This window comes from Heptranchias perlo, chromosome 1, assembly GCF_035084215.1.
Source record: "Heptranchias perlo isolate sHepPer1 chromosome 1, sHepPer1.hap1, whole genome shotgun sequence".
NCBI classification, from domain to species: Eukaryota; Metazoa; Chordata; class Chondrichthyes; order Hexanchiformes; family Hexanchidae; genus Heptranchias; species Heptranchias perlo.
The window spans coordinates 156,457,306-156,469,692 of NC_090325.1; the positions used below are offsets into that span (position 1 = coordinate 156,457,306).

Consider the following 12,387-nt stretch of genomic DNA (forward strand, 5'->3'; position numbering starts at 1 on the left):
TTCTTATTCATGGTTTAAAAATGTGAATTTTAGTCATTAATCATGGTGCCAGTTTAAATTTGCAGTTTTATGTCTCATTGGCACTGCAAGTATTTGAAAATTTGATTTTGCACTTAATTGTTTAAAATGGGAGCGAAGGATAGACCAAATAATCACAGGCCAGTCGGCCTAACCTCGGTGGTGGGCAAATTATTGGAATCAATTCTGAGGGACAGGATAAGCCGTCACTTAGAAAGGCATGGAGTAATCAAAGACAGTCAGCATGGATTTGTTAAGAGGGGGTCGTGTCTGACTAACTTGATTGAATTTTTCAAGGAGGTGACAAGGAGGATCGATGAAGGTAGCATAACTGATGTAGTCTACATAGATTTTAGCAAGGCTTTTAACAAGGTCCCACATGGCTGATTGGTCAAAAAGGTAAAGGCCCAAGGAAATGTGGCAAATTAGATCCAAAACTGACTCAGTGGCAGAAAGCAAAGGGTAATGGTTGACGGGTGTTTTTGCGACTGGAAGGCTGTTTCCAGTGGGCTGCTGCAGGGCTCGGTACTAGGTCCTTTGCTTTTTGTGGTATACATTAACGATTTGGACTTAAACGTAGGGGGCATGATTAAGAAATTTGCGGATGACACAAAGATGTGTGGCTGATAGGAGGATAGCTGTGGACTGCAGGAAGATATCAATGAACTGGTCAGATGGGCAGAAAAATGGCAAATGGAGTTCAATCCGGAGAAGTGTGAAGTAATGCATTTGGGGAGAGCAAACAAGGCAAGAGAGTACACAATAAATGGGAGGATACTGAGAATTGTAGAGGAAGTGAGGGACCTTGGAGTGCATGTCCACAGATCCCTGAAGGTAGCAGGACAGGTAGATAAGGTGGTTAAGAAGGCATATGGAATGCTTTCCTTTATTAACCGAGGCATAGAATATAAAAGCAGGGATGTTATGCTGGAACTGTATAAAACACTAGTTAGGCCACAGCTTGCGTACTGCGTACAGTTCTGGTCATCACATTACAGGAAGGATGTAATTGCACTAGAGAGGGTGCAGAGGAGATTTACGAGGATGTTGCCAGGACTGGAGAATTTTAGCTATGATGACAGATTGGATAGGCTGGGATTGTTTTCCTTGGAACAGAGGAGGCTGAGGGGTGATTTGATTGAGGTGTACAAAATTATGAGGGGCCTAGATAGAGTGGATAGGAAGGACCTATTTCCCTTAGCGGAGGGGTCAATAACCAGGGGATATAGATTTAAAGTGATTGGTAGAAGGATTAGAGCGGAAATGAGGAAAACATTTTTCACCCAGAGGGTGGCGGGGGTCTGGACCTCAATGCCTGAGAGGGTGGTAGAGACAGAAACCCTCAACTCATTAAAAAAAATACCTGAATGTGCACCTGAAGAGCCGTGACCTGCAGGGCTACGGACCAAATGCGGGAGAGTGGGATTAGGCTGAGTGGCTTGTTTCTCAGCCGGCGCAGACACGATGGGCTGAATGGCCTCCTTCTGTGCCGTAAATTTTCTATGATTCTAGTGTGGATGTATCACTAAGCATCAGTAAAAAAATGTACCCTACCCACCAGTTCTTTATTGGGTAGGAGAGGGAATCAACTGAAGGGAGGATCACATGATACAGTGTTTTTGGGAAATGTATAATTTTGAGTGCTGTTCTTGTCCCTAATTTCTAATTTTAATATGGAGTTTTTAAAGCTGCCGGCCAAATAATGTTAAAGTGGAATAATAAAACTTCACATTTCAAATAGTTTTAATTTAAAATAAAATTAAATTGTTTTTAAACCTAATGGCATTGAAATATTACTGTGCCGATCCTATGCTCCCAGAGGGAGCAGTGTTCATAGGGAGCACATCACGGAGAATTACAAGTACAAAACCCATGATCCATTCATTTTAATGTCAAATAGTCACTTACATCAAAGTATCTTTATTTGGCCCTATCTTGAAAACCTCCATACTGAAATTAGAGACAAGCATAGCACTCAATATAGAAACAATCTCATTTAGGTTTTACTCTAATAGTGTTTGATCAGTCCTGCAATGGTTGGTACTCGTGGTCTGTGATAATTGGCTTTCCATGAAGCATGTTGGACAAATAAGATATAAAATTAATGTAGCATTTTTTTTCTTGAAAACAGGTGATATTCCTTATTGGATTGTACGGAATTCATGGGGAACCAAATGGGGAATTGATGGCTATGTACACATAAAAATGGGACAAAATGTTTGTGGTAAGTTTTCTGTGCAGTGTGCAGTTCATTAAAAAGAAATTTTCATTCATTTGGGGGATGTACTTTGATGAATTTTTGTACTCAATGCAAGGAATATTGGAATACAATATTTTCCTATTTCAGATACTCAGTGCTGGATTTTCCTAGTTCAGTTTAGCACCAAAACTGCACCAGAAACATGCTTACACCCAGCAGTGTCACCCGGCTAAGAACCAGTCTAATTTTCCTCCTTCAACTTCATTAAATATTCATAGTGGATCTCCAGTGTTATTGATGCCTTCTATAGGAAGTTCATTTCAGAAGGAAGAAAATCAGGTGCAACAGAAATGTTGTACTAGCTGTAGCACCTGAAATAGCCAAGACCTGATTTTCTTCTTTCTGTGAGGCTGCTAGTTCTTCATGGCACCAAGCCCATGAATTAAAGACTCTTCAATTAATGTATGTGTCCATGATCCAACAAAGGAGGCCTTTGAAGCTTTTTGACCCCACAGGAAGGAGGCCTATGAAGGCATGGGGTAGACCTAGTGAAAGTAGCTGTCTTTTGTAATGAAGGCAACCCCCACACAGCTACTGACTGCTGGAAGAAGTTCAATGAACTCTCCAGGGCAGCCATGGTAACAGGTGCCTTGTTACAGGTAGGTTATTGTTTTTAATTCCATATAGCAGACTTCTGTGCCTCAAATAATGGAGTTTACCTGAGGCCTTCCCTTGCTATGAGGAAAAAGAGAAAGATCATGAGCCCCAAAGCAGAGAGCCAGACTGATCAGACACCGTAGGTGGCCTCTGGCCCATCACCATCTTCTCAGGGCATCCAGGGATGGGCATTAAATGCCTGCCTTGCGAGTGATGCCCACATCCCAAGAATAATTTTTTTTATAGTTCAGGATCTTTGTTCAAACAGCACAGCAGCACATCTTCTTGAAAAATCTTTTCCTGCGACATCCCGTGGCCTTCAAAAGGTCTTTGTGGTCCACTACAAGTTGGCTCCAATGCCTCTTTACATAAGGCATTTTTGTTGCTGGTGGCCAATAGACAGTGAGGAGGGAAATGGAATCCTGCACCAAACCCGTCATTTGTATGCAGTGGGTCAGGATGTGTAGGGCGTTGTGTGCCGACCCCAGCAGGGAAGAGAAAAATAGAACTGGCTGTTTTTTGATGTGAGAATTCAGCATTAGGCCTCAAAACCAGATTTTCCTCCATTGACCTCCCCAAGCACATCCAAAAATGGGCGGTAAGCACAGGAAAATCATGCATTTATATGATTCAGGATGTCTCAAAGCACTTTACATCCAATGAAGTACTTTTGAAGTGTAGTCACTGTTGTAACATAGGAATCATGGCAGCCAATTTGTGGATAGCAAGGTCCCACAAACAGCAATGAGATAATGGCCATATGATCTGTTTTAGTGATGTTGGTTGAGGGATAAATATTGTCCAGGACACCAGGGAGAACTTCCCTGCTCTTCTTTGAATAGTGTTATGGGATCTTTTACATCCACCTGAGAGAGCACACGGGGTCTCGGTTTAACATCTCATCCAAAAGATGGCACCTCCAACAGTGCAGCACGTCATCAGGATTGCACTGGAGTGTTAGCCTAGGTTTTGTGCTCAAGTCTCTGGAGCGGGACTTGAACACCAGGGAGAACTTCCCTGCTGTTCTTTGATTAGTGCCATGGGATCTTTTACATCCACCTGAGAGAGCACACGAGGCCTCGGTTTAACACCTCATCCGAAAGATGGCACCGCTGACAATGCCACACTCCCTCAGGACTGCACTGGAGTGTTAGCGTAGGTTTTGTGCTCAGGTCTCTGGAGTGGGACTTAAACCCACAACCTTCTGACTCACGAGGCAATTGTGCTACCACTAAGCCAAGGCTGACAGCTGAGCAGTCCTGAATCAGGAATAGCACAGAGTAAAGCTTCCTCTACTAAGGCCCCGAAGTGCACCCGATTATCAACCTCGGAAGAGTTCCTGGTAATCAGGAAAGCATTTACATTTCACACGCCCCCTGTTCTTATGACCTCTGAATTTACCAATTAGTGCCAAATTAAGGAGAGAGTTCTTGGAGCTCATTCCATCAAAACCTCAATTGAGACTGTCCACACTTATTTCACTTAGGACCATTACAGCTGGCAGAAAAGGATTTTCATTCCACTGACCTCAGCCAGATTTAAACCATGTGTCCAGAGGTGATAGCATAGTGTTGAACATAGTGCATCACTCAGCTCCCCCCCATCCCCCCGTAAAATACGTCCCTAAAAGGCAGGTTGCTCTCTTGTTGTTGAGAACTAGAATTGTCATCTTTCATCTCATGGTTACCGGAGCTTCTGTTGAAATGCATGTCAAAGCATCTGCAGCAGCTGGAGCATGGTTGATGATGGGAAATCTGTGACTTAACCCTTGGTAGCTCAATGCAAATCGTCTGTGTCCAAGCAATCCAAGTACCACAGTGCAAACCTTAGAGTCATAGAGTTATACAGCACGGATAGAGGCCCTTCGGCCCATCGTGTCCGCGCCGGCCATAAAGCCCAGTCTAATCTAATCCCATATTCCAGCATTTGGTCCGTAGCCTTGTATGCTATGGCATTTCAAGTGCTCATCCAAATGCTTCTTGAATGTTGTGAGGGTTCCTGCCTCCACAACCCTCTCAGGCAGTGAGTTCCAGACTCCAGCCACCCTCTGGGTGAAAAAGTTCTTTCTCAAATCCCCTCTAAACCTTTTACCTTGAATCTATGCCCCCTTGTTATAGAACCCTCAACGAAGGGAAAAAGCTCCTGAGTATCCATCCTATCTATGCCCCTCATAATTTTGTACACCTCAATCATGTCCCCCCTCAGCCTCCTCTGCTCCAAGGAAAACAAACCCAATCTTCCCAGTCTCTCTTCATAGCTGAAGCGCTCCAGCCCTGGTAACATCCTGGTGAATCTCCTCTGCACCCTCTCCAAAGCGATCACATCCTTCCTGTAGTGCGGCGACCAGAACTGCACACAGTACTCCAGCTGTGGCCTAACCAGTGTTTTATACAGCTCCATCATAACCTCCTTGCTCTTATATTCTATGCCTCGGCTAATAAAGGCAAGTATCCCATATGCCTTCTTTACCACCTTATCTACCTGTTCCGCCGTTTTCAGGGATCTGTGAACTTGCACACCAAGATCCCTCTGACCCTCTGTCTTGCCTAGGGTCCTCCCATTCATTGTGTATTCCCTTGCCTTGTTAGTCCCTCCAAAGTGCATCACCTCGCACTTTTCCGGGTTAAATTCCATTTGCCACTGTTCCGCCCATCTGACCAACCCATCTATATCGTCCTGCAGACTGAGGCTATCCTCCTCGCTATTTACCACCCTACCAATTTTTGTATCATCAGCGAACTTACTGATCATACCTTTTACATTCATATCCAAGTCATTAATGTAGACCACAAACAGCAAGGGCCCCAGCACCGATCCCTGTGGTACCCCACTGGCCACAGGCTTCCAGTCACAAAAACAACCTTCGACCATCACCCTCTGCCTTCTGCCACTAAGCCAGTTTTGTATCCAAAGTGCCAAGGCACCCTGGACTCCATGGGCTCGTACCTTCTTGACCAGTCTCCTGTGGGGGACTTTATCGAAGGCCTTACTGAAATCCATGTATACCACATCCACTGCATTACCCTCATCCACACGCCTAGTCACCCCCTCAAAAAATTCAATCAAATTAGTCAGACATGACCTTATTGTGCTCCAAGCTATCAATAGGGTTCGATTCCTTTGACATGGAATCAACATCCAGGAGCAGAAAGAATGCCGATTCCAGGTATCTGCAACGCAGCTGCCCAGAGGGGGTTCAGTTGGATAAGTCATCTGAGCAGGTCTTTTCTAGGTTTTTTTTTGGTGGGGAGGAAGGAGAGGACAGAGGAGGGAAGAACAAAGCAGGAATATAATTTGAAATGAAATAATGAAAGTTATAAATAGAAAATGCAGTTTCTCAATAAGCTTCTCTCAATATTGTTTCCCTTTACTCTCCTAGGTATTGCTGATTCAGTTGCAGTAGGGTTTGTGTGAGAAGAACGTTGGTGTTTCCTGGATGTCAGTCTGTCTATGGGACAGCCTTTTACAATCAAACAAACAGAGTCTGTCGGGGTGATCCTACTGGGTCTGCAGCGAATATTGGAGAATTGGGCAGGCCGGAGTGCGCACCTGTAAAGGGACCCACCCGATTTTCCTTCCATTTAAATCAAAGGAGGATAATCAGGTGGGTCCCCTTACAGGTGTGCACTCTGACCTACCCAATTTCCCAATACACAAGTGATTCAGTGCGCCTGGATACCATAAAAGTTTCACCATAAACATTTTGAGTTCTCTGTTGTGGCAAGGTGTCTTGCATTTCTCCCTCCAGCATCAGAAAATCATCAGTGCAATGATAAGCACTGGCAGTGGCAAGCTACCTCACCATTGGAACAGCCTCAGAAAATTTACTCCAAGATGTCTTTGTATTGAATTACTCAGGTACTAACATCTCTTGTCATACCACTTATTATCTGGGAATCCTCAAAGATAATACATTTGGTTTTCATTGAAAATGGGGAACACTTTTACATTATCGTTCAGTAAGTCATGATTATTTCATGTCATTTGTACTATTATTGAAGTTTATGATGCTTCTTGAATATTTTCTTACATGTATTTTATTGTGCCAAGGAATGTACATATTTACAATAAATGTGAAGTCTTTTAAATTTCAAGATTGTTTTTAGATGTGTCAATATTCCATGGAAGTGCCTGATGAATAAAAGTAGTTTATGGGCATCACATTTGTTGGTCTTCACTCCTTTCTTTGTTAGTCACTGTAGATTTCCACAAAAAGAGGGAACAAAATGATAAAACTTTGCCTTGTGATAAAATTATGCTGATTAAAAAAAATTATTGTTCCCAAAATTCATTCCTTACAAATTATCATTCTACAATGCTCGAAACAAATTCTATGTTTTCCAACTTATTGAGAGCGATTGTAAAATTTAAGTTTTTACTTTATTCAGACACTGCTCATGGTATTGATCAAAATTAAAATTGTAACATTGACCGTCTGAAATGCAGTTACAACACATTTCCTTTTTCAAGGGTGTTTGTTAAACAAACTGACAGCCAAGTCTACTTTTATTATTGGTTTTAAAAGGAACGTGAGTAGTTCAATTTACAGATTTATGGTTTTCACTTTGATGCAAATGTTGAATTCAGTATCTACGAAGCCAGCAAGGATGACTGATAATGATCAGGAGCAGCAATATCACCTGTTTTTCATTCCCTGTGTTGTGTAGAGGCTGATTGAATTTCTATTTCATTCCCTGCCCGCTGCATGCAAATACCATTTCCCTACATTCCATCCCAGTTACCACTGCTTCCCTGGACTGCCATGTGGAAGATAGGCCTGGGGTAGCAGTGCTAAAGGATCCAAGGACAAGACATGAAGGGAGAGAACCCAGTGGAGGCATCCTCTCCCTCCAATCTTGGCCCCACACATTTACCCGAAGTGCCCAGCCACCTCAACCGGAGCTGTAATGGCGGTCCTGCAGCCAGACACTGGCAGGCTCCCTCTCAGTGGCAGAAATCGTGCAGCAAGCCCACCATGCATCTTCAATGACCACCCCACCCCCAACCCAGGGAAATGGGTCAGGGTTGGGGCAGAGGCTGAGGGACAGGCGGAACTCCAAAGAGAAGAATCCTTCTCTTTAAGTAGTAGTGACAATAGTTTTTTTTTATTCGTTCACGGGATGTGGGCGTCGCTGGCTAGGCCAGCATTTATTGCCCATCCCTAATTGCCCTCGAGAAGGTGGTGGTGAGCCGCCTTCTTGAACCGCTGCAGTCCGTGTGGTGACGGTTCTCCCACAGTGCTGTTAGGAAGGGAGTTCCAGGATTTTGACCAAGCGACAATGAAGGAACGGCGATATATTTCCAAGTCGGGATGGTGTGTGACTTGGAGGGGAACGTGCAGGTGGTGTTGTTCCCATGCGCCTGCTGCTCTTGTCCTTCTAGGTGGTAGAGGTCACGGGTTTGGGAGGTGCTGTCGAAGAAGCCTTGGCGAGTTGCTGCAGTGCATCCTGTGGATGGTGCACACTGCAGCCACAGTGCGCCGGTGGTGAAGGGAGTGAATGTTTAGGGTGGTGGATGGGGTGCCAATCAAGCGGGCTGCTTTATCTTGGATGGTGTCGAGCTTCTTGAATGTTGTTGGAGCTGCACTCATCCAGGCAAGTGGAGAGTATTCCATCACACTCCTGACTTGTGCCTTGTAGATGGTGGAAAGGCTTTGGGGAGTCAGGAGGTGAGTCACTCGCCGCAGAATACCCAGCCTCTGACCTGCTCTCGTAGCCCCAGTATTTATATGGCTGGTCCAGTTCAGTTTCTGGTCAATGGTGACCCCCAGGATGTTGATGGTGGGGGATTCGGCGATGGTAATGCCGTTGAATGTCAAGGGGAGGTGGTTAGACTCTCTCTTGTTGGAGATGGTCATTGCCTGGCACTTAACTGGCGCGAATGTTACTTGCCACTTATGAGCCCAAGCCTGGATGTTGTCCAGGTCTTGCTGCATGCGGGCTCGGACTGCTTCATTATCTGAGGGGTTGCGAATGGAACTGAACACTGTGCAGTCATCAGCGAACATCCCCATTTCTGACCTTATGATGGAGGGAAGGTCATTGATGAAGCAGCTGAAGATGGTTGGGCCCAGGACACTGCCCTGAGGAACTCCTGCAGCAATGCCCTGGGGCTGAGATGATTGGCCTCCAACAACCACTACCATCTTCCTTTGTGCTAGGTATGACTCCAGCCACTGGAGAGTTTCCCCCTGATTCCCATTGACTTCAATTTTACTAGGGGTCCTTGGTGCCAAACTCGGTCAAATGCTGCCTTGATGTCAAGGGCAGTCACTCTCACCTCACCTCTGGAATTCAGCTCTTTTGTCCATGTTTGGACCAAGGCTGTAATGAGGTCTGCAGCCGAGTGGTCCTGGCGGAACCCAAACTGAGCATCGGTGAGCAGGTTATTGGTGAGTAAGTGCCGCTTGATAGCACTGTCGACGACACCTTCCATCACTTTGCTGATGATTGAGAGTAGACTGATGGGGCGGTAATTGGCCGGATTGGATTTGTCCTGCTTTTTGTGGACAGGACATACCTGGGCAATTTTCCACATTGTCGGGTAGATGCCAGTGTTGTAGCTGTACTGGAACAGCTTGGCTAGAGGCGCAGCTAGTTCTGGAGCACAAGTCCTAAATTCCCAAGCTCACTTGTGAAGTAGTTTTGATTTGCACAAAGCTTTCCCATTGGATCGTTTGACATCGCTATGTTGCTTCTTCTGGTCTGTTTTAAACTGTAGCAGGTCTTTGAGTTAGTGGAGTGATCCTGCACAGGTAATTTGGGCAATTATGTTAATGGGAGTTACTTTGTGTCATTTTAATGCCACTTATTAAAGGTTTAAGAATACATTCTAATGCTTTTTCAAATGTTATTGAAGCTTACTCCATAAAAGTCGACAGAACTAGTAGAATTTTCCATAATTACACTTTTGGATAACATGGACTCGCTGAAGAATGTGACACCTGTAAGATTGGTGACTTGTTTAGGGCAGACCAGAAAGAAATTATTTTAAAGTGGTTTCCATGTTTTTGTTGGGAAGCAGGAACCCTTTTTGTCAGGTTGACCATAAACACATCAATTAACATGTTATTACTGTACGAGCTGCCTTCAACACAAGGCATCGTTCCAGAGAGGTGAGGCAGCTTTGGTTATGGATAGTTTGCAATAGTATCTGTGTTTATGGAATGACCACATGATGTGTCAAATTTGTACAAATAATGTACTTATGGAAGTAATGATCACTGTAAATATAACATTGACAATTAGTAAACACAAGCAGTATGCCTCAAATAATTTAAAATGATTGCAACCTGCTTAAGATTTTAAATTGGCTACAATTTACAATTCTGTAGTCGTCCTTGCTTACAAAGATATCTCAGCACTGTTATTTGGTGGTGGACAATTGTAAAAGAGAGTTAAAATGGTTGAAAGCACAATCAAAGCTAAAGGTCTTTCAGGAAGCTTTTGAAAGCAGGCAGGGAGGTAACCAGGCAGAGCTACTGAAGGAGGGAGTTCCAGAAGGTTGGAGCATGGCAGCTGAAGGAGCAGCCATCAATGATGGATTGGAGAACAAGAACTAGGCTGGTGTTGAAGGAGTAAAGAATGTGTGCAAGAATGATGGATGTGGTGGAGGTAGAGTCGGCAAGGACAGAGGATCTTAAAATAAATGCGATGAGAAATGGGGAGCCAATGGAGATAGACAAAAATGGATGAAAACTTCTGTGCAAGTGAAAATACAGGCCATGGCATGCGAGGTGAGTTGTTGTTTGTAAAATACAGAAGCAGGGAGGCAGGCAGGGCCTTCTGCCAATAAAGATTGGGACAGAATTTCAACAACAGATGAAGGATAAAATCAACATATATATATATATATATATAATTATATGAATTTTGCTTTATATTGTGTTGCATACCAATGGCCATCAAACCTTTGATTAGGCATTTTGGTTTTCTTTGTTATTTCCCATTTGGGGAGGGGGAGAACGAATAGTACAATACTAAATTAGGATGGCATTTTGCACAAGCAACACCTTTTGATGCGAATTAGGTTATTGTATATATTTACAATGCATTATCACCAAAAGACTTGTCCACTGCTTTTCAGAAGCAATGTTGCCCTTTTAAATCAATAATCTTTTTTGAAATATAAACTCATAATTTAACAGGTTACATCAATTAAGAAATGAAGATAGTTTTACATATTCTATACAATATTTTATATAAATAGGTTTATATGTTCACAACCCCAGACACACATTCGCAAAGCTTGTTACAGGAAAACAGTTTTGACTTCTGGCACCGAGCTGGGTGCTAAAATAACAGATTATAACATGGAAGGTAGATTTTGACTTTGTGTGATAGTCAATGGAAATAAAAATCAATGGGCTGCCAACTCACTATCATCCGTTTTACACTAATCGCACAAGTCAAGATCCACCCTGCAGTCTTTCACTGAAAATGTTTTAATGGATAAAGTACAAACAAAAGTTTAAAAATAATAAATGAGACATTAAAAGCCTTCTTTCCCAAAATATATTCAGTGTAAAACATTGAGTTGATCTCCACTTTAATCAGATTCTTCACTGCTGAAGTACGAGCTATCACAACACTCTGCGGTGTATAGGAATTTGTGGATTGATGATGTCAGCTTTGGAATCCAATGTCTTGGGACCAAGAAGTTTGCGAGGTTGAAAAGGTCGACAAATACTTTATATCGGTCACTAAAATGGAGATTTAAAAAAAAGAACAAATATTGAAGTTATATTCATTGGCTAAAACCAGTGTATTAAAACCACAACAGATTACAGGAATAAATTGCTTCACAATTACTCTTAAGTCCTTAAGGATTTTCCTCTGTGTTCCAGCTGTTTTTTTGTTGCTGTGGTTAGTTGGCTGATGTTGAGTGGGGATCCAGTGGGTCCCCACTGATTTCTGTCTCGGAGCAATCTAGCATCGCTTCCACCACTGACTGAAAACAGTTTGGGGGGGGGGGGTGAAATTTCAGCTATGATGGACAAGCAGGAGAAACCCCACGGAAATATATTCCCAGTGACTTTATGCAGTTAGTAATGTCCTCAGTGCATACTGTCACATATTCTGTCCTTACTGCCTTAGCAACACTGGACTGGCATTGCAAAAAGGGAATTTAAAGTTTAAGGACACTCTTTTGCCATTAGCAGATTTTGCCAGTAGGCTCCGCGGTGGCAGCAGGGGACAGAGTCCAGCAGCAGCAGTGATTTTCCGCTCAGGGCACTCAGCAGGAGGCCATATCCGCAGAGGGTCTTCAGGGAGCAATTCTCTTACCTCAACTTCAGCGATGACCAGTGCATGAGATGTCTTCGGTTCACAAAAGTGGTTGTGACTGAAATCTGTCAGCTGCTGCAGCCATAACTACAGCCTCAAAGCAGGGCAAGGACAGCATTGCCTGTGGCTATAAAGGTGACCATGGCTCTTAATTTTTATGCCTCTGGCTCCTTTCAGGCTTCTGCTGGAGATATAAACAACATCTCACAATTTCCAGTGTACAGTAGG

The 12,387-nt window shown here is 43.6% G+C and overlaps 2 protein-coding genes across 3 annotated transcripts in view; one reads left to right on the forward strand and one right to left on the reverse strand.

Moving 5' to 3' along the window:
- Positions 1-7,018, forward strand: part of ctso (cathepsin O) — a 71,406-nt gene extending 64,388 nt beyond the window's left edge. The window contains exons 7-8 of the mRNA XM_067992787.1: positions 2,150-2,242; positions 6,255-7,018. Of these exons, the coding sequence (XP_067848888.1) occupies positions 2,150-2,242; positions 6,255-6,289 (128 nt within the window). The 3' untranslated portion in view covers positions 6,290-7,018. The remainder of the gene's footprint in view (positions 1-2,149; positions 2,243-6,254) is intronic.
- Positions 7,019-11,048: 4,030 nt separating this feature from the next.
- Positions 11,049-12,387, reverse strand: part of LOC137300528 (tryptophan 2,3-dioxygenase-like) — a 96,360-nt gene continuing 95,021 nt past the window's right edge. Inside the window, exon 12 of one of the 2 annotated variants that reach the window (XM_067969682.1) lies at positions 11,049-11,576. In XM_067969682.1, coding sequence (XP_067825783.1) covers positions 11,423-11,576 — 154 coding nt within the window. In that variant the 3' untranslated portion in view covers positions 11,049-11,422. The remainder of the gene's footprint in view (positions 11,577-12,387) is intronic. The other variant, XR_010958136.1, reaches the window with a different exon arrangement.